This window comes from Harpia harpyja, chromosome 5, assembly GCF_026419915.1.
Source record: "Harpia harpyja isolate bHarHar1 chromosome 5, bHarHar1 primary haplotype, whole genome shotgun sequence".
Lineage (NCBI taxonomy): Eukaryota > Metazoa > Chordata > Aves > Accipitriformes > Accipitridae > Harpia > Harpia harpyja.
In genome coordinates this window covers 67340224-67362959 of record NC_068944.1, presented here as the reverse complement: position 1 = coordinate 67362959, position 22736 = coordinate 67340224, and the positions used below count along the sequence as shown (strand labels likewise).

At 42.0% G+C, this 22736-nt stretch overlaps 1 protein-coding gene across 2 annotated transcripts; it reads right to left on the bottom strand.

The window, feature by feature from the left end:
- Nucleotides 1-1554: 1554 nt before the first annotated feature.
- SQLE (squalene epoxidase) lies at nt 1555-20431 on the bottom strand. 2 transcript variants are annotated; one of them, XM_052787297.1, is made up of 12 exons: nt 20059-20431; nt 19463-19935; nt 17056-17308; nt 16590-16770; nt 13832-13928; nt 10502-10615; nt 6967-7138; nt 6587-6682; nt 5853-5995; nt 3478-3574; nt 2877-2964; nt 1555-2091 (listed from the first exon to the last, which is right to left on the bottom strand). In XM_052787297.1, exons 2-12 carry the CDS (start codon nt 19754-19756, stop codon nt 1899-1901), a joined length of 1728 nt encoding a protein of 575 aa, XP_052643257.1. In that variant the 5' UTR covers nt 19757-19935; nt 20059-20431; the 3' UTR covers nt 1555-1898. The 2 variants fall into 2 exon arrangements, with proteins under 2 accessions (XP_052643257.1, XP_052643256.1); XM_052787296.1 differs by having other exon boundaries at nt 19463-20431.
- Nucleotides 20432-22736: the final 2305 nt, after the last annotated feature.

Sequence of the window (22736 nt, the reverse complement as noted above, 5' to 3'; positions counted from 1 at the left end):
CAGGTTGCTCTTCCTTACACGTACATGCAAGATTTTTCTCTCCCCCACAGTAATTTCCAGCAAGTGATCATTACCCCGATCATCAAGACACTTAACCAGGCACTGAGTTCAAGAAAAGAACAGAAAAAAGTGCTTAAACACATATGTAAGTTTAAGCACACTGGTATTTCCTGACAAATCAGGACCTAACAAAATGCATTAACCAGAGATACACAACAAAAAAAATCTATGGATATCATAACTTTTTATTTAAGTTAGCTGAGGATGCTTATTTGGCTCAGGATTGTTTATCCTTGACTTTAAAGAGACTGACTGCAAATAATATAAAAAAATAGAAAATGTAAAATTAATCAACATTTTCAAAATTGTCACAAATTTTGAAAACACTTGTATAAATTCTGCAAACTTTGTATACCCTTAAAGGGGTATCATTTAGTTACTATATATAATGATTTTTGAAAATATTAGTACTTTACCCTAAAGTTTAAACATAGACATATTCATGATGCATGTAATTTCAAGAGGGTATCAAAAGTGATATGGTTAGAAAAATATACATACTTTTGCTCCTGGAAAAGAACAGGTCATTTGAAATACCTGCCAAATAAAATGCTAAAAAAGCCTCTCCACAGATTTTTTTCACAGTCCAACATAAAATGTATGTTTATGTACAGCTTACGCAATCTGTATTTTCAAAAGATATAGCCAAAGTTTCACCAGTAGAGAAAAAGGTCATCTGTTACTTCTCTTTAACCTGTTGGCTGCACTGATGCAACTGATTGTTTAGGCAAGCCAAAATAGGAGAGCCATACAGCAATACACAAAGCAATCATAAGAAAGGTAAGGAAAAATGAAAATACACAAGAACAAAGGAAAGCATATTGATAAAGATAACATTGAGAGGAAGAGTGACCAACAGTAAAAGACAGGAACTCTTTAGTGGCATGCAGTAATTTCTACAGGAAAAGAAACATACTCCAAGTATTAAAAGGACACTTTTGTGGTACTTATGAATTTTAAGAAGTAGTACTAAGGATTACTTTACTGTCTGCTGGAAGTAGCCTGGACTAAATTTGTTTCAGTGGATGTGGTTTGTTGCTGTGCTTCAGTTTGTGGCAGCGTTAAACTTCAATTGCACACACCCCAAGTGAACCAAAACAAAACTCCTAAGTTTTTAAAAGGAAGTGAGATAGGAAGAAAGTTTCAAAAACATGTGCTTTCAGTACCCGAGTGCAATGCAGTAGCCAACATAACTATGGTTTGATTATTACTTGTTTAAATGAATTCTGGTGCAAAGAATGATTTCAGAAGAGCAACATGGCACTTGCAACAGTGACTGAAGTTAAAGACCTGGTGGCACTTCAAGATCTGAAATCCTTTACAGTGTCCTTTTAAGTGTCAGTAGACTAGTATCTTAGCTGCAACTGAAAAAGAACAGAGGCAAATCCTAATGAAATAACCCAAATCAAGAATGTTACTATTTCACAGTAATAAAGAAACAGTCCATGGAACTACTGAACAGAAAAAAGCATGAAGGATAATAGCAGCCTATGATTTACAGTTTTCACTTTTCAGTTTATTAATATTAGTGGAGCACTTGGCAATGGATAAAGCAAGGAATGAAATTCTGACAAAACTGGCAATTATCTACCACATGTCAACACTTAATTATAGTCCTTGTAAACAGCTAACTCCTTTTTGAACTTTAATTTTAAAGAAAAGAAAATTTACATATAATATATATGTATATAACCACAAAACCAAAATTAAGTCAAATCCTTATCAAGGAAATCGCATTTCGAAGAGAAGAAAACACAATATTAAATAGTACATGTCCAAAGATTTTGAAGGCATCGTGATTTTCATGTTTTCTTCCTCCAGTCATTTCCCCCTGGATTTTAATAGACTAAATACTTCATTTCAGAGTAAATAAGTGGAAATATTATAGAGCAACTCCGGTAAAGAATAGCTCCACTACTGAAAAATGCTCGAGGCGTGGTGATCCAGGATTCGGTCTTAAAGCAAAAATAAACAGCGTATAATGCCACAGCAAAGAAGTGGCCAATCAGTATCATTGGTTTAGGAGATAACCTGTATTAAAAATAAATAGATACAACATGTAAATAAAGGGAATCAGAAAGCACTGAGAGATTTTCATTTTACAACTAGAGATCTCCACTCAAGATTACACACCCCCTTCTGATTTAGGCAGCTCTGGTCCTGCCATCTCAACTAAAAAATACTAACTCGCTTGTCTCAGAGCTGCTACACACTCTGTATTCCCTTCTACAGTGCTGCTTTCTGTTCATTTCCAGTACTCTGTGTCTGCCTTTATCAACCCCCAGGGCATTATTTTCAACAGGCTCTATCAGTTTTAGCTCTCATTCCAAAAAGGGAGAAGGATAAATGCACACATTCTCACATGTTCAAAGTAGTATGATTTATTGTGCATTCACTAGTTTCTGAGGGGTCATTCAAAACACCTTGATAGTTACAAACTTCCCAGTTCCTTATGCTCTTTTATGGGAGACCTCATCCTTCATTATTCTCAACTTGTCAAGCATGAAATGTCTCCACCAGCTCCTCTGCTAGTCTGGACCCCTCGACCTCATTCAAACTCCCATGCCACCTACATTAACTTCTCTCCAGCTTTTAGTGATATTTTTTACAAAGGAAAAAAAAAAAAAAAAGAGTCAGCATTTAAAGACATAGCTTCTAATAAAACTCCAACCTTTAGTATAATCCTGAAAATATAGGCTTATGTAGACCGTTCTCCCTGTGCAGAGCTGACTGATAGGGAACAATGCAGATCCTCACAGAGATTCATCAATGCTCGACCCGGTTCACATTAACTATTACCAGCGCACTGAACTTACACAGATAGCAATCCAACAGGACCCGAGACGCATTTTCCACCAAGTCTGAAGTAATGGAAACAGGCTTTCTTTAGCTGGTGCAAGGAATCTACAAAGTGAATTAAAATGACTCAACAAATATATTCAACACATACCAAAAACTTTTTCAGCATACATAACAGTGATATTAAATCCAGGACTTTGGTAGCTGTTGTTCTGTTAAATTCAGCTGGATTTTGAGCTAGTTTTAAGTAAAGGATAGTCTTATGGAATATTTACATATTCTTGAATTAACTGACACAAGAACAAGTGTTTTCTGTTTTTTTCTTTATTTGTGGGGTTTTTCTTTGGTTTTGGTTTTTTAATACTAACTCCAGGCTTGCCTTCACGTTGCTAAAACTCAGTTTACCTAACACTACAACTAAACAACTAGGCAGAGAACATAAGCTAACTCATTAAAATCCTTTGACTGACATATTCTTAATATATATACACACACATATATATACATATATACACACAAACACATGGACATATGCTCATACGCATACACATCCCCTCCCCAGGCATATTTATTTACCGAGATGTAATTAGTCAGAAGTTATCTTTAAAATATATTTACCATCTGTGGCAGCAAAGAGTTCATAAAGTGCCTGGGCAAGAACATTCACTACAAAAGAATGAGATTTTTTTCTTGACCAGTAAAATGTTCTTTTTGCCTGAAAGAGGGGGAAAAAAAAGTATTTCCGTCAGTAAATACAGAAGAGCATTCAAAAGATTCCCAAAGAGGTGGTAAGAGTCATCATACTCATGTAAAAATGTGGAGTGGATTTAGTGATATGCTAGATCGGTTCCAAGCTAGGTCATTACAGAATTTTGGAAACTTGTTGAACCAGTTATCTAGACTCCTCTTACACTAAATATAGAAAAAAAAGGTAGTTCCAGGGTGTGCTTCATCTCATTCTACAGTAGGTGGCTGGGGTAGGTCAGAAACTTGGAGGATAACACTCACCTAGTTCTCTTTGTTGACTGAGACTAAGTAGGAAACAACTGAAAGTCTGAGGTGACTAGCTGAGATGTGAGCATCTGCATTTCATCAGGTAAGTCCTGTATTGTCCTGACATTCAGGGTCCCTCTAAGTGCTTCTCAATTTTCAAATACACTTTTTGAATCATTTACTTGTAGTCTATAATTATTCTAGCTGTAATTTAGCCAAGACAATATGCCTAACTCAATTAAAAGCTGTAAACAGATAAATAAGAAATCTTATCTAGTCATCAGAATTTTGGGTCTAAATCTCACTGAAAAAATAAGCCTAGCATCAACACCAATGGTGCTGATTCCTAGGAAAGGATGTCTTCTAACTTACTACTGTAAGATTAATGCAGCAGTCAGGAGGCTAGGGGAGCATTGAGATGCTTCTTGAAAAACTTGGTACACATGCTCATTATTCTCTAAGTACCACTCATACAAGTGTAATGGTCCAACCCCACCCCATTTAAAATCAATCTATGTTACAAATACACTGCTAATATGGGAATATCAGGTTATACTAGCAAAGCATGCTGACTAGACACAGCACACCAGTCTCCTTAAGCAAAGCACGACAGGTCATTAAGCACAGTTTTGAATCTGCCTTTTGCCACACAGCTATAAGACTCACAAATCACAGTTCCACGTACTGGTGAATGCCTAATGCATGATTTATCTATCCAAAGCTTTGAAAACTGCTGTGCCTCACTGTACTGGCTTTGTGTGGTAAGGTTTTGGTAGCAGGGGGGGTTACAGGGGTGGCTTCAGTGAAAAGCTGCTGGAAGCTTCCCCTATGTCCAACAGAGCCAATACCAGCCGGCTCTAAGATGGACCTGCCACTGGCCAAGGCCGAGCCAATCAGCAATAGTGGTAACACCTCTGAAATAACACATTTAAGAAGGAAAAAAAGTTGCAGGGCACACAGAAATGGCAGCCGGAGAGAGGAGTGAGAACATGTAAGAAAAAAACCCTGCAGACACCCAGGCCAGTGAAGAAGGAGGGGGAGGAGATGCTCCAGGCACTGGAGCAGAGATTCCCCTGCAACCCGTGGGGAAGACCATGGTGAGGCAGGCTGTCCTCCTGCAGCCCAGGGAGGTCCACGGTGGAGCAGATATCCACCTGCAGCCCAGGGAGGACCCCACGCCGGAGCAGGTACGTTCCCGAAGGAGGCTGTGACCCCGTGGGAAGCCTGCACTGGAGCAGGTCCCTGTCAGGACCCCTGGCCCCATGGAGAGAGGAGCCCACGGAGCAGGTTTTCTGGCAGGACTTGTGACCCCATGGGGGACCCACGCTGGAGCAGTGTGCTCCTGAAGGACTGCACCCCATGGAAGGGACCCACGCTGGAACAGTTCGTGAAGAACTGCAGCCCGTGGGAAGGACCCACATTGGAGAAGTTTGTGGAGGACTGTCTCCCGTGGGAGGGACCCCACGTTGGAGCAGGGGAAGAGTGTGATGAGTCCTGCCCCTGAGGAGGATGAAGTGGCAGAGATAATGTGTGATGAACTGACCGTAAACCCCATCCCCGTCCCCCTGTGCCACTGGGGGGGTAGGTAGAGAATCCGGGAGTGAAGTTGTGCCCTGGAAGAAGGGAGGGGTGGAGGGAAGGTGTTTTGAGATTTGGTTTTATTTCTCCTTACCCTACTCTGGTTGATTGGTAATAAATTGAGTTAATTTTCCCAAGTTGAGTCTGTTTTGCCTGTGACGGTAACTGGTGAGTGATCTCTCCTGTCCTTATCTCGACCCACGAGCCCTTTGTTATATTTTCTCTCTCCTGTCCAGCTGAGGGGATGGGGGGGGGGGGGGGGGGAGTGTGATAGAACGGCTTTGGTGGGCACCTGGCATCCAGCCAGGGTCAACCCACCACACTCATTAATAATTTACATGTCCCTGAGTTGCATAATCTTAAAAGTGTGTCATTAAATTGCGGCAAAAGCTGCCTAAAATAAGTCCAAAATAAAGCTGCACCTTAAGAACATCAGAATCTTCATAAAGGTCTGGAATATCCTGGAGCAAACTTCTCCATATTTTAACATCGTTTAAAATAACACTCATTCCTCCACCAGTTAGAGGGTGTCTTATATTATATGCATCACCTAAAAGAAGAACACCTAGGTAGAAGAGAAAAATTAAAGGGATACTGCATGACCATTACATAATCTTAGAACTCAAACTGTCTCTTTTTTTAAAAGTCAAACTACTAAGAATTCATTCCCACCAGAAAATAAGATGACTGACAACTAGAAATTTAAACAGAAAAAAGAAAGTGAAAAAAAAAACCAAAGGATGTCTTTAAATTAAGAGGCTTAAAAAGGTTTTAAGATGATCAAGGTCAAAATATTTCTTTCCCCTATAGGCATGTGTGTGCATCAAAGAACACAAACATACACACACACACTTTTTAAAGTAATTTCTTTCCTTTGTTGATCAAGTTTTCCCTAAAAAGACTACACTTGTATAAGCTTGAGCAACTGAGTGATTTAAACTTAAAAATAAAACAGGCACTGATTTGAAGTCCGGTGTCAATATAAACATTCTAGTTAAACTATGCCCAAGGTACACATTTTCAAAATATTATTTTTCATAGAAGAATTATGAGACAGTTGCATTGAACAACAAATATACATCTATGACAATAAAGCCCTAAGTCCCAGAAGAAGTTTATAATGCCTTTTTCCCTCCTTTTATTTCATAATACACACCTTTTTTGTTTACAGCTGAAGGAGGCAAGAAGCTGGCTGGCATAGTCCTTAAACGATCATTCTGAACTGCTATTAAGAATGGTTCCTTTAAGTGATCTGCAATAACGAAGTATTTTAGTTACACTACTTAGAGTCTAAAATAATTTGCACACAACCCATTTTAACCTCTTCTTATATCTATAATCCTTCTGAATTGCTAACCTCACAGATGTGAGCTGAACAAACTGCTATGTGATGTGGAATCAAAGAAAGGTGAATGGTTACTGAAACAGTAACTCTGCACATGGAAAAAGCCCACACAGTTCAATGGATTCAATGAAATGTGCCTTTTTTGGCACATTTAATTGTGACAATTATGATAGAAATCTTTCTAGACTTACCAGGTAGTTGTGGATGAACATTTTCAATCATGTATTCTTTTAAATTTTTTGGCATTTCCCCTCGAATATCAACAAGGACCCGAGTCTCAGTTGAAGAAATCTGATAGATTAGCACTGGACTAGTTTTAGCTAAAACAAGTTCAGCATAATTAGCTTTAAACTGTGGTGCATCCTTAAAAAGAAAAGAAGGGGGAGAAAGATTGAGACTGATCGATGAAAGGATATTAAACTTCAAATATACAAAATCATTTTCTGCAATACTTTGAAATAAATTCCCATCTCATATTAAGTTTGTGTTATTTTTCTCTTTCAATGAACAAGAGAAGTGTTTTCAAAAAGAAAGTTCTGAACTTCAGTGTAGTTACAATCCTGCTGGCAATACATTTTAATATTTGCTAGAATATATGTTGTTACACATTTCATTTGAATATTTAATACATGCCATTGAAAACCTGTTATGTAATCAATGTAATAGCTTTCAGTAAGATAATTTTGTTTTCTTTTCATAAAGAAAGTGGTGGGAGGGAAAGAAATACACTAGTCTGTATATAACTACATGGAGATACCAACTGAGGAAGAATCGTAAGGTCCTATCTAACTAGGTCTTAAGTTTCCAAAAGTAGAGAAACAGGAGGCACTTGGGCAGTGGTAACTGGGTTAGGGACCCAAAAAGCACTGAAATTCCTCCAAGTCAGTGTTCCCAGTCCAGTGAAAATTCTGTAGTTTTGGTTCCTTCTCCCATAATTGTTTTTGCTGTTAGTGCAATAGCTAATGCAGCAGCCACAGAGGGAAAGACTCAGCCAGGATTTCTACCTGGGTTCTCCAACCACTCAGCTACTAACCTAGATTCCCACTGTCATGGTTTAACCCCAGTCAGCAACCAAGCACCACACAGCCGCTCACTCACTCCCCCCCCACCCAGTGGGATGGGGGAGAAAATCAGGAAAAAAAGTAAAACTCATGGGTTGAGATAAGAACGGTTTAATAGAACAGAAAAGAAGAAACTAATAACGATAATGATAACACTAATAAAATAAGGACAGTAATAATAAAAGAATTGGAATGTACAAATGATGTGCAGTGCAATTGCTCACCACCTGCCGATCGACGCCCAGTTAGTCCCCGAGCAGCAATCCCCCGCCCCCACTCCCCCCCAGTTTCTATACTAGATGTGACGTCACATGGTATGGAACACCCTGTTGGCCACTTTGGGTCAGCTGCCCTGGCTCTGTCCTGTGCCAAATTCTTGTGCCCCTCCAGCTTTCTCGCTGGCTGGGCATCAGAAGCTGAAAAATCCTTGACTTTAGACTAAACACTACTTAGCAACAACTGAAAACATCAGTGTGTTATCAACATTCTTCGCATACTGAACTCAAAACATAGCATGGTACCAGTTACTAGGAAGACAATTAACTCTATCCCAGCTGAAACCAGGACACCCGTTTTCTCTCCTGAAGTTTATAGGTCCTGAAGGTATATATGTACCTGGTTACAAGGTACCCCACCTTCAGGCAGGAGCATAGTTTGGGTATTTGTATTGGTTTTGTGTGGCAAGGTTTTGGTAGCGGGGGGGGTTACAGGGGTGGCTTCTGTAAGAAGCTGCTGGAAGCTTCCCCTGTGTTCGAGAGAGCCCATACCAGCCGGCTCTAAGACGGACCCACCGCCGGCCAAGGCCGAGCCAATCAGTGATAGTGGTAACGCCTCTGTGATAACATTTTTAAGAAGGAAAAAAAGTTGGGACGGCGGTATTCGGCAGCCGGAGAGAGGAGTGAGAACATGTAAGAGAAACAACCCTGCGGACACCAAGGTCAGTGAAGAAGGAGGGGGAGGAGATGCTCCAGGCGTCGGAGCAGAGATTCCCCTGCAGCCCGTGGGGAAGACCGTGGTGAGGCAGGCTGTCCCCCTGCAGTCCATGGAGGTCCACGGTGGAGCAGATATCCACCTGCAGCCCGTGGAGGACCCCACGCCGGAGCAGGTGGATTCCCGAAGGAGGCTGTGACCCCGTGGGAACCCCGCGCTGGAGCAGGCTCCTGGCAGGACCTGCGGATCTGTGGAGAGAGGAGCCCACGGAGCAGGTTTTCTGGCAGGACTTGTGACCCCGTGGGGGGCCCACGCTGGAGCAGTCTGTGCCTGAAGGACTGCACACTGTGGAAAGGACCCATGCTGGAGCAGTTCGTGAAGAACTGCAGCCCGTGGGAAGGACCCACGTTGGAGAAGTTTATGGAGGACTGTCTCCCGTGGGTGGGACCCCACGTTGGAGCAGGGGAAGAGTGTGTGATGAGTCCTCCCCCTGAGGAGGATGAAGTGGCAGAAAATAACGTGTGATGAACTGACCGTAAACCCCATCCCCGTCCCCCTGTGCTGCTGGGGGGTTGGTAGAGAATCCAGGAGTGAAGTTGTGCCCGGGAAGAAGGGAGGGGTGGAGGGAAGGTGTTTTGAGATTTGGTTTTATTTCTCATTACCCTACTCCGGTTGATTTGTAATAAATCAAGTTAATTTTCCCCAAACTGAGTCTGTTTTGCCCGTGACGGTAATTGGTGAGTGATCTCTCCTGTCCTTATCTCGACCCACAAGCTCTTTGTTATATTTTCTCTCCCCTGTCCAGCTGAGAAGGAGGGGGAGTGATAGAACAGCTCTGGTGGGCACCTGGCATCCAGCCAGGGTTAACCCATCACAGTATTCTTCTGGAGTATAAAACGTACGTGGTTTGACCCGCAGCTCCTGGGATAATCTAAAACTCAAGATTTCCGCTCCCTGAACAAGTGCCGTAAGTATTGTGAAAAAATGGTGTCACCATCTTAGCTACTGATATCTTAACACAAACCAGTCAAAGAACCTATATCCAGGGAAACAATTTTACAGATTGAGTTCCAGCTTTACAATAGTGCCTACTTCTAATCCAGAGATTAGTGCTATATAAAATACAGCACTAATAGCACACATAGCACTACCTTATATGAAATGCTGAAACTTTTTTTCTTAAAAAAAAAAAAAAGAGAAAAATTATTTCCTATGAACTGGCCTCCTGAGTCCAGTGCTTGGTTTAAATTAGCTATGTTGAATCCTAATCTAGTTTTTTTTAAACCCTCCCTTGTTCAGCTATATGCTTAAGATTAACACTGAACTCCACACTTAAACCAGAAATCTAATTTTTAACAAAAATATCCACTTAAAAAAACCCAAACAAACCACAAATCCAAACCTGGCTCACAGTTACTTAAAAGTGTTTAAAGAGTTGAAAATCTGACCTGTAACTTTACCAAATATGTTAAGTCTGACATAGCAAGTTCAGCTATCCTAGAGCTGGGATGGAGTATGCATCAATAATTTAAGAGTTAAAAACATAGACCAAAAATTCCAAGCACTCCTCAAAAGGACACAGAAACTGATAGAACAGCTGCATAAATATCTAAAAGTATAGTTCTAACTGATTCTGTTGGAAAAGATAATGAACAACAACACATTTGGTGAAATTCAGACCCACATTAAGAAGTGGTAGCGTACTGGCATACATAGTATTATACATAAAAGTTACCTTCAAAATGCAACCAACAAAATGGGATGAAACAGTAACTTTGTTGGAGACCAAGTTTTTTCTAAACTTGGAGAAAAGTCCATCAGCTACAACAGTAAGTGGTGCATGAAGTTCCTGCAACATAAAGAAAAAATAAAAAAGATGACATTTTCAATTTTACTTTAGAACAGTGGGAAACAACTCCCAAGCTCTCATTTTCAATTGTATGTTAGATGTTCTACAAAACAATAAACATATAAGAGGATCACAGACCATATTTATAATATGCATATTAAGAAATACAGTATTTTTTGCCTTCCTCATATTCATATTTAACTCTATTTCCTCTAAAAGTTGACCTAACGATATACTCCAGCTTTTTCAGACATGCATTCAGATAACATAGTTACAGGGACCGTGTAGGAACTTAGATAAAAAAAAGACAAGAAAGTAGAGTAATTGCTCCCTTCAATCTATAATACTCTTTAGGAGAAAAAAGAAAACAAAGAAGAAATTTTAAATTAAAGAACCATGCATAAGCAACTAAACAAAAACAAACCAAAGTGTAACAAACTGAAATGAGTAAGTATACCAAGATCTTCTTTAAAAGACCAAGCAGTGAACCCTGAGCAGTTCCTAGTATACTTAGGAACTATAAGAACAAATAGTGTCTATAGATAAAATAAAAAATAAAATCTGAGTAAACTGATTAGGTTCAGCCTGAACGTATGCACAAATTCCTAATGTTGTAACACATACATTGTTCTCTAACATAAGCAAATTATTCTGATTACTAAAATGTATTTTTAAGCATTTTACTGTTATAGTAATATAACATTATTATACTAGAAAGCATTTAGAGGCAGATGTTTCCTTCTACCTACAGCTTTGTCAATGTCAGTGTATTCAATGATTTAACTGCAAATGACTATAAATTTATATCGAGCATTAGTCCTTGGCCTTCAATAATCTCATACATTTGGCATGGAAACAGTTTTCCTTTTAAGCTTTTAGGATGTAAGTAACAAAGCAAAAAAAGCACGCTGTGTTTCATTAGTACTCCTGGAAAATATTTTATTATTGGATGGAAGCATCTGGTGAGCCAGTATGTGAATGGGTTCCTCTATGAACAGCTCTTGTGCGCATAGGAATGGACTCAGTCACTTGTGTCACACAATCCTTACATCTTTTGCTGTGTGAAGGGAAGTTGGACAAAATCACACGAGAGTAGAGCTAAATAAAATAATATACGTTTGTGGTGTCTGAGCTTTTAGAAATGAGCTCCTGACTAGAGATAATGAAACTTCTTTCCTATGGATTCCTGTCTCAGATGATTGCAAGCTCTAATTATTCCTGCAATTAGAGCAAAGTCACCTGCCCATATGGGTTCCCTGGTGTCTAATGATCTGAACATTCATGCTACAATTTTTCCACAGTCAACATACTAAGACCTTTACTCTATTCAGTTGCCCGGTTTTGATAAATTTAATATGTTCACTTTTAGCATACTGGCTAATTTGAACCTCATTTAAGAGAATAAAAATCTCAAAGGTAATGTGGTAGACAAGAGGGATGGAGAGAACAGAAAAACACAGATACACAACATAGATCAGCCTCCTTTCTCTATGAAAGCAGGCTAAGGAATGTAAACAGGCCTTGGTTTTGGCTTTGGGGTTTTTTTCCCGAAGTAGTTTCCCAGTTGTAAAAAGTCACAGGCAGGGAAACACAGTTACAAGAAATGTTTAGTGGAAATTTCTTACACTAGATTTCTAAAATAAAAGGAGATCTAGGCCAGCAAATGAAACAGCTCTTTCCAGCCACAGAGCTTCAGCATTCAGAGCAAAACATGAATTTGCTTATCCCCATTATACAGATAGGGAACTCAAAGCCTTAAGAACAACATCCATGCTCTCAGGAAAGATGCAAGCTAAAACACTGGTCACCCTACTGCTGGTCAAATAAGTCACACTTAAAATTACAACAACAACATCCACAAATATGTAAAGCTTAAAAACAAATCTCAAAGCAAAATATGCACTATGCCCCTCCACGCCCCAAACAATACAAAACAAAACAAAACAAACCTTCTGTATTGCTGGATGATAAAGTCAATTGGACTTGGGGGGGGGGGGGAGGAAACCACCCCCCTCCCAAAAAACCTTCTCCTCTCCAAATTCCCCATCTTTCCAGTACCCATGTGGGATTCAATGGCTTATTCTATTAGAGTGGATTTCCTAATATGTTTTTATTCATTTTACATGACATGTAAGACAGACCAAGGAACAGGACTTGGAACTCCCCTTTCCTCCAGCTAACCTCAAGAGGGGTCAAGGATGTCTCCACTCAGCTCTCTTACAGGTTCCTACTTAGACCACTTCGCCATCACATGGGCTGAAATGCCATTTGCCTGAGGTGGGTCTAAAACCAGCTAGCACTCCTACATCTTGGGCAACTACTTTTAAAAGGCTCTCTTACCTATGGTTTTATACCACCATTTCCATTTCTAAATGACCTAAAGATGAGAGATTTTGTTTGTTAGTAATGCTCAGAGCAGGATCTTCCAACTACTCAGGAACTTTATCAATCTTGTATGGAGAGAAGCAGTGTGTAGGCAGGAGATTCCTGTCTTCCCCATCAGAGCACATCTGAACACAATGGCTCTGTAACTTTAGGTAGCAAATGAATTTTAAAGTCAACAAAGAAGGAGATTACAAATTTGGCTTTTCTAGAGAATAGGCAGTATGTCCAGAACTTCAGCACATAGGTTCTACCTAGGCTGGTCTTTCCTAAACTTATTATTGTAAGTTCACACAGTTTCACAGCATTTAGCCAGCAGTTTAGCATTAGTTGAGGCAAAGAACATTAATCAAATCAGTGATTCAATTAAAATAGGCCAGAACTCTCTTTCTGTGATCCAAGAAATGACTGGACAGAGCTATCTCTATGAATAGGTACCTATCTTCTTATTTTCAGACACCTCAGTCGATAGTGGAAGTATATGTGGAAATGTAGACCATTACACACAGGCAAAGCATAAATCTTAATATTTTATTATTTTGGAGATTTTAAACTCCAGACATATGAATATTGAAATTAATAATGAACTGAATTCTCCAGTTATAACCAAGAAGTTATAACAAGAATTCCCATATGCCAGGACTGTATCCACTAGAAAGTAACCTCCCTTTATTATGGCTTTCACTTTCTTGATAACTGCATTATCTGTACTAGTGCTCCAAAATAGAGTTTTTTTAAAAAAATTATGTGTGTGTGTGTATATATATATTTATATAAACCAACCCTTGGTTTTCTCAATAGTTTAACAAAGATCATAACAGAAAACCGTCTTACCTTAGTGTCTCCAGTTTCTTTGTCCCTGTACTGAACACCCACGACACAGTCATCTTCCTCAAGCAACTGTAACACAGTCCCCTCAATGAATTTTGCACTGAAATAAAATAGAGCGGTTAGAACATAATGGAAGAGGATTGATGATGCCAACATTTCAAGACATGAGACACAGAAGGAAAACCAGATTTTCACTAATCTTGTCTCTGCCAACACACTTTGTTTAAATTTTACAGACAAAGATGTGTTCTAAACCACTTTCAGAAGCCACATTAAATGTCAAAAAGTGCTTGTCATTAATTTCAGTTCAACGCTACCATTTGATTTGATAACCTGAGAATATTCTAAAACCGTAGTGCTTATCTTGAACACCCTACCACTTAGCAGAATGCCCAGTTGTGCTTCAGGTGCTCCATGGCCATGTGAGAGATGCAGAGAGGAGTCTGACACTTAATAATGGTCAGAAATGAGGCAGCTGACTGAGTCATCCCTGCTAAATGGTGGGAAACGCTGACAGCACGAGTGAAACCTAACTCCAAGCAGAATTTAGGAGCAAGATCCAACGTAGCACTTTGGCACTTAACATATATACTAGATAAAAGTGAAGCACCTAATTCTCAGAGTAGTCTAAAATAATCTAACCTGTTTAGGACAGATACATCTAGCTCTTCACCTCAGGAATTCAGGATACAACTTTTTTTTTTTTTTTTTTTGCTATTTATGATTTTAAAGTTCTGCTAATGCTTACATTTGGAGTTTGAACTGAGCATCCCTTACTTCTACCACCCAACCAGAGCTATTTGGGGTTCACAAATTATATCTCTGTTCTTTAAACTTCCTTGTTGTGTCTGAGCTCTTAAATCTGATCCCAGCAGTTCAGACTTAGCAGCTTGAAATGGACACTCTCTCCCCCTCACAAATATTTTCATATCCAGATGGAATTCCACAACTTGGAAAAATGAGCTAAAGGTCCAGGTGAGAATAAAACAGTTTGGTATTTTAGCCTCTCAGAGGGAACATGAGCAATTGAATTCATGTCTTTTCGACATGTCAGCCAGCACAGAAATTTCAGAGCAGATCGTGACTGGCTTAATTTACCAAGCAACAGGCAGGTTGGCTGTATCAAAATCTGAATGGTTATGCATAAGCACACTAACAGAAACTTCAACAGCAAGGGAGTGCAGCAACATGTCAGGTTAATAGCAGGTGAATCAGAGTTCTGTGGACCCTATTGGCTTTAAATTTCTTTTATAGTTGTCATTTCAGTTACCTAAGTAGTGCTCACTTCTTTTTCTGGTTCTCACCCACTATAAAAATAATTAACTAATGATGCCCTACCTCTTTCCTCTGCAAAATTAATTTTACTCATCTGAAATAAATTCATATTGACTAGTACTTTTAAAGAGGATATATTAATCAGTAATAATTATCCCCTATATTTTCACAAGCTTTCAGATGAAAAACAAAGCCTCATGGCACTATGAAGAGTTCTTGATCTCTCCCGCACCTTAATTTAACATGCAGTTTTCTGTGCTACAATTAAAATGAAAAGCAAACCTACACAACATGAACATTAAAGACAGTGTGGAAAAAGGGAAAGAATTGAATTCAAGTCTCAAACATTAGCTTTTGTAAGTTTCTGCTTCAAAGACTGTGTACAGCTACTGGAGTTTGCCCCATAAGTTGAGCAAACAGGTGCCCAGATTTCACTGAACTCAAAGCCTCAACAAGAAGGCTTTAGCTTTTATAGTTAGTAAACACGGTTGTCACTAATTTTAACTGTACTACAGAGCTGCTATCTTTTAGTGCTACTTTTAGTAGTTTATATGATATAACAGATACGATAGGAGAAAGCAATTTTCCAGTTCAGAATAGACATGTAAGGTAAAAAGATGGTAATGCCAAGCTTCCCTTCAAAGCATTATTTAGGGGAAAAAAAAGACAAACCAAAAAAACGCCCCACAGAAAACAGCACCTAGAATCTATTCTGTTTCAAGAAAAGTTTCCTTCTCATCTCTTGTATAAAAGAAAGAAATCAGTTAAAGAGGGAATACCAAACACTAATTTTTATTTCATTAGGAAGAGGTGTCTTCAAGATTCTGAAAAACAGAATTTAATAACTGGAAAGAGCCAATTCCATTTAGTGCTCCTTTCTAGTTATTTTGCTTGACTTCTTGTTATCAGAAAAAACAGAACAACATGCAAATGTAAAAGAAGCTTGATTTCTGGCATCACATATAACATCAGTGGAAGAAATATATGTCCCTGCTCACTGCAGGAGGGTTGGACTAGGTGACCTTTAAAGGTCCCTTCCAACCCAAACCATTCTATGACTCTAAGAAATGATACCAGATTTGCCAGTCGTTTCTTGACCAAAGAACTTCTACGCTTTGCTCACTGAGAAGAGGTCGCTTCTTCTGGTAAAATGCCAAACCCAAGAATCAGCAGAAGAGAACCAGCCTTTTACCCTTGAACTGTTCTCTCACACGGATGGGCCAGTACCTTGCCTCATATTTAAAGCCTCTATTCCCATAGTTTAAAGACTAAGTTGTCCCAAAGGGTAACATATGATGTATACACAACGCATGAACATGTCTACAGAAAACAGAACGAGTAACTATAGCTGTTACTTTCTCTCAGTCTTGTTCATTGGAGCCTTATGTGCCGGGACAGAGTGAAATGGTTAAGGAATCTCACAGATGCTGGGAACAGTGCTTCTGAACCTCTGGGTCCCAACTGTGCTGTTCACAAGGTGACTCACTTGGGCTCTGCCATAGCTGCCCTTCGGAGACCCATGATGAACTGGCCATGATGAAAAGATCTTCCACTTGCCACACGGCCATCCTCAGACATTGGATAAGGAATTTCAACCTCCGAGTTGCTCTCCATGTCATGAATTATGTAACCATTTACTGTTTGTGAATCAATACCTTCTACTGTATCTGCAAAATATAAGGCAATAGATGAGTTTTAAGAAGTCTTTAAGAAAGCTTAATTATGTATGAAAAGCATTTCTTTACATAGAGTCCAATTTTCTCAATCAAAACACACACGCTGAAGGATGAATATTTTCAAAATGGCAGACTGGAAATATACAAGCAATTTCAAATCAAATATGAAGCATAGATAATGTATTTCTTCATTTTCCCTGTAGGCATTCTTTTTCTAAAAACATGAGTATAGTAACTGTTGTTTATAGATATATTTACATTTTGAAATGCACTTACCTTCAAGACCTAACTCTTTAAGTGCATTAAAACCTCCAGGTTGCAACAATTCTCCAACTATCCTGTCAGGTTCTTTCAGATCCCTCTCTATCACAGTCACCTTTCTTCCATCCCTCGAGAGCACTGCGGCCAAGGAAGAACCAAGGACGCCTGATCCCACAATGATAATTTCTGGATTGTATTGAGGTGATAATATTGCATTTGGAGCAGTCTCTGTCAGATATACATCTGGGAAGTTTACTTCTCTTTTACCCTTTAGAAAAGAAAGCCAACAAAGTTACACATGTCGATGTATCTGTACCATAACCTTGTCAGAGGGCTGACTTTGGACTAGTTCTACTTTGACCCACGCGACTGAGAGCGCATCAGTAGTTGGAGAGCATCTTCCAGTTTAGTTTTGTCCTAAATGAAATCAGTTGTACTCTACAATGCAACAAAAACACAACAAGCAGAGAAAAGAAAAAAACAACACTGCCCAAAGAAAGTCAAGATACTTGCTTAAAACTGCCCTGTTGATCAAAGACAAACCACTAACATAGTCTCAGAGAGACTGAAAGTCAGGTTCCTATAAAAGGCAGTAAGCCAAGGCAGTCCCATATTCTTGGTCTATAAAGTAACCCACCAATGCCTTCATACCAGTGAGACTGCCACATGGAAGCCTTAGCACTTTGCAATGAAAAAGTTATCAGATTCACTGGAAAATGTATTTCTCTTTCTCTTTAATTTTACTCTAAGTGAACCTACCTACCAAAATAACAGCTTATGGTAATACTCAGCATGGAAAAGTGTCAGCAGAAGCAGCTACTTGTAAAATGTTACAGAGAAGTGGTCCTGAAATGAAAACTCACCAGACAGTCAAAAGTATTGGCAAAATTACGATTCACCTACATTTAAAACTGCTAAGAATTGACATACATCAGATTACATATCAGTTAACATACAAACTGGTACCTGAAGACCAGCTATGTTATAGTACCTTCCCAAGAGAATCTAATCACATACACTTCGAAGTGAAAAAAAGTTGTTAAGGGCAATTCCATTGCAAACCTGCAAGTCATTTCTCCAGCTGCTAGAATGAAGAATTGAGTCCAATTCACTCTTTCACAAATGCCTCAGCACTGCAGTGCTGACAGTGGTAAAAATATGATTGCATCAGAGAAACAAATGCCCAGAACAACACTGACACCAGAACTTCTAGTGGCATGGTGTCATGTTTATATCTACAACCCAGGAAGGGAGTGCAAAACTGTCTGAATTCAGATAATAGAAGAAGTTGGGGTAAAGGCAGGCTTTACCAGAAAAAAAGAAAATCCAGAACCTTCGACTTGCGGCCAAAAATAGTTTCAAGTTCTTTTGTGCAAGGGGTCAGTGCTCAGCCAAAAATGCCCAGAAGTACACAGGAAAGTAGCCAAAGAGTGCTGACCCACAGATGTACTGAATATGCATGTCCAGTCGGTAGTCTTGGATGGCAGGACTCCAGCTAAGCTACAGCCACAAACTACAGCTCTCTCCACTGTCTCACAGCAACTCTCAAGCTGGGCTCAGCGGAACAGACTATTTGAGCACAGCTCCTGTAGCTATTGTACAAGCAATAGTTTAGGAATAATTTCCAAATAACTCTATCTGCAGTTGTCTAGACAAATGATATTTATCTATAAATATTAGGAAGCTGATCACAGAGCCACAGAATGGGTGGGGCTGGAAAGGACCTCTGGAGGTGATCTGGTCCAAAGCCCCCTTGGTTCAAGCAGGGTCAGAGCAGAGTGGCCTGGACCATGTCCACCTGGGTTTTGAATACCTCTAAGGATGGAGACTCTGCCACCTCTCCAGGCAACATGTTCCAGTGCTTGGTGACCCTCACAATAAAAAGTGTTTCCTGACGTTCAGATCAAACCTCCTGTGTTTCACTTTGTGCCCATTGTCTCTGGTCCTGTCACTGGGCATCGCTGAAAAGAGCCTGGCTCCATCCTCTTTGCACCCTCCCTTCAGGTATTTATATACATTGATGAGATCCTCCTGAGCATTCTCTTCTCCAGGCTGAATGGTCCCCAGCTCTCTTAGCCTTTCCTCATAGGACAGATGCTCCAGTCCTTCATCTCTACAACAGACTGGCAACTGAAGATATTTTTCTGCTAGATTAATAAACCTTTACTACAAATATTTCTTCAAACACTTACATTTGATTTGACTCTACAAACCCCCTGGTCTATCACTTAAATAAGTTTCACTGTTTCTTTTGCCATCCAAAACTAACAGAACATACAACAAATCAGACATCCACCATCTAAAGACAAACCCTCTCCAATCCTTTCTTAGCTCCTTTCCCTCACCAGGGCAGAGGGTCAGCGGCCAGAGGGAACAGCAGGAGGACACTGCACCCCATGTGCCATGTCTGAATTGAACCTACCTTTCTGGATTTGGGCTGTTCAACTTGTTGAGATCCTGGGGTGGGTTTGGCCCAGAAGAAGCCAACAAGTGGTAAAGTTGAGAGAACGTCAGAGAGCATCCCCAGCTGGGTCTTCTTCCGCTGCTGCTGCTGCTGCTGCTTGGGCCCCCTGAAATGGTACCTGTACGACAGCAGCAAGCCGAGGGAGAAAAACACTAACACGGAGAGTAGCACCTCCTTATTAGCGTAAGTCATGAGGTCTCCACACTTTTTATACACGTAGATGAAGGAGGCGATACCCAGAAAGGTCCACATCGTGAGGTGACTGGTCACTGTTCCTGGTTGCTTCCTCCAAAGCTTTCCCGTCGACGGATGCTGCCCAAAAGGGGGTTTTGCGCGAGTTACGAATAAATGTACGTACAGAAATGCAAACACTTCCTTTGCGATGGAAGGGAGGGAGATCACAATGAAAAAACAAGGAGCTCCACCAAACCCTGTAGAGGGACAAGCCTCCCCTCGCTGGGCTGCCACAGGAGCCCAGAGAGAGGTTCCAAAAACGCCCCCCAAAAATCAATATAAAACGTCGTCTTAAAAATCGCCGATCTCCCCCACCGCACCTTAAGGAAACGCACGCCGCCACAGGCGATGCTCGCGGAGCCGGAGCTGGTCCCCGCCGCGGCCCGGCGGCTTCCCTCCCCACCGCCTCCCGGGGTCACCCCTCCGCCGTGCCCAGCCCCGCCTCGGCTGCGGGGACGGATGCGCCTTCGTTCGGCGGCGATGCGGCCGGAGACTCCACGGCCCCTGAGTGAGGCGACGGCGCTGCCAGGGGGCCGCCCCGGCCGCCCGTGACGCGCCCAGGCGGGCGGCTCGGGCGGAGGAAGGCTCACGCCCTGGGCGGGCGCGGCTGATGCTCTACCTGCTCTACCTGCCCCCCGCAGCCGCCTCACGGAGGGAGGACGCGGCGCTGCCTCCTTCCCCCCCCCCCCGCCCCGGCCCCGGTTTCCCGCCCGGCGCCCCGGGCTCCGGCGGCGCCTCACAGCGAGCACCCCGCGAGCGCAGTTGGGGAGGGGGGGGAGAGGAGGGGGGGGGGCCTGCCGGCCGCCGAGGGGAGGGGCTATGCTAATGGAGCAACCGCCTCCGCCTCCTTGTGGGAACCGCGCGCCCCGTGCCTCAGCGGCATCCGGCCAATCGGCGGTGCTATGCCGAGATGGCGCTATGGGCAGGCGCCCAATCCGAGCGGGAGGCAGGCGGGGCTTGCGGCCGCCGGGCTCCTAGGGCGATGTGACGACGGGGAAGGGCGGGGCGGGAGCGCTGACGGTTGCCATGGTCACGGGATGAGGGGTTGGTGCTTGCCGCGGCGGGCCGGCGGCGGAGCCAGCCCTGCCGCTCCCCGCTTCCCGCGCGGCTGCCTCACGCGGCGGCGCATGCGCGCTGGGAGGGGCGCACGTGCCCTGAGAGGGCGGCGAGGAGCCTGAGGGCAGCGGGCGGGAGCCGGCGGTGCAGGCCGGGGGGCTGGCGGTGGCAGGCGGGCGGTGGCAGCACCGCGGTCTCCCGTGCTCTGTGCGGCGCCTGCCCGGCTGTGGGGGACAGGAGGCTGAGGGCCAACAGCTCAAAGGACGGGGGGGGTGGTAGCGCAGGGGGCTGCGCTGGTCAGTTCTGAGGGACGGCACCGTCCTGCAGCCTGAGGAGATTTTGAGCCGTTTTCCAAGGGAAAGGCGTAAGGGTACGGCTGCAGGACAGCCAGAGGGGCAGGGGCAGGCTGGCAGCCGCTCAGCTGCAAACTGGGCCCAGAAATGCAAAACCCATGGGAGAAAAGGCAAGGGGAAGGATAAGAGCCCGCTGTGCCCCAGCCTTACCGAGGAAGGGGAATTTGGAGATTTGCTCCTGGGATGAGTTGTATGGCTGGACAAAAACAACAAAACAGAAATAATCCTTTTTTAGCATTGAGCTCCTCAGTGGCACACACCAGTGGTCCTCCCTTTTTCTCTGTGAGAGGGACCTTTCTTGGGCTATGTACTTGTTGCAGCACAACAATATTGAACATATCTCTCTGTTGCAGTATAATAATACTTAGAAGGGATGAAGCTATGAAACACGTCAGGACTCCACTCCAGGAAGAATTGGTAAAAGAACGAGCAGAACCAATCATGTAAATGGGGCAAAAGGAGACAAGATCCTTGCAGTGGTAAAATGGAGTGGATTCTGAAGAGGGGAAAAATGTTTAGTAGTTTCTCATGCAGTAAAAAGGACACTGAAAACAGTTTGGTAGACTTGAATGAATACAGGCAGAAACGGGAGCTGGTAAGAGAAGGGGCTTTGGTGCATTCATCAGATCAGTCAGTTCAGGCTAAATGTAAAGATCCTGTGAGCTAAGGAGATCAAGTGCAGGTTTTCTATGTGGTAAAGACACAGGTCTCATGCAACAATGATGGTTATTCCCCTCAGTGATGAAATGAACTCTGGTGCAGCAGAGGCATCTGTAATCGTAGGCATCTACCTGTAAAAGCATGTTCACAGCAGGAGCTACTTTTCCCCAGTTTGAACTAGGGTTATTATAGCTGTCAGCAAGTTCTATATTTAAACCACTTGAGACTGAACCTCTTAAGTACATCTGCACTAGATTTCCTATGTTCACTTTACTAATGTTCCTTGTCCCTGCTAAAAATGCCTTTTTTATGGGCTGAGCTCCGTGGAGTCAGTCAGTACATTGTAACACCAAGTTAAAGCGTGTGTAACCCTTCTGGGCATTTCACGCTAGAGATCAAACACGAGAAAAAACATAGCCTTTAAGTTACTGGAACCAAAACAAACCTTCCAAAGACCAAGAAATGTCAATTGACATACATGAACCAACAACTACTGAAAATAATGCCACAGTAATGCAAGTGCATAGTCAGAACTGTACCAAGGCCCAGAACAAGCTTAAGTGGCTAACAGAAGGAAGGATGGTGTTTAAGAAAACAGTCTGAAGCAGAATTATGTGAATGAAGATAATGGTATGAGGATTTTAAGATTAGAGTAAAATTTCGTCTTCCACTTTAATGCAAACTACCCAAAACCCCTTTTCACCCCCTGTGGATCCTGCTTCATGCAGCTGTAAGGTTACTTGTGTTGACTCAGTGACAACATGTAAGTGTAACCCACTACAGAACATCAACTTTCTGTCTCGTCCAAGTCACCTGGTAGCCACTGCACCTGAGCCAGAGGAGAGGGCAACAATACATGGCTGGTATGGAAGGAGTAAGTGTGGGTGTATCTTCAGCTGCATGTTTGTTCTCCTTCTACCCCCAAAAAT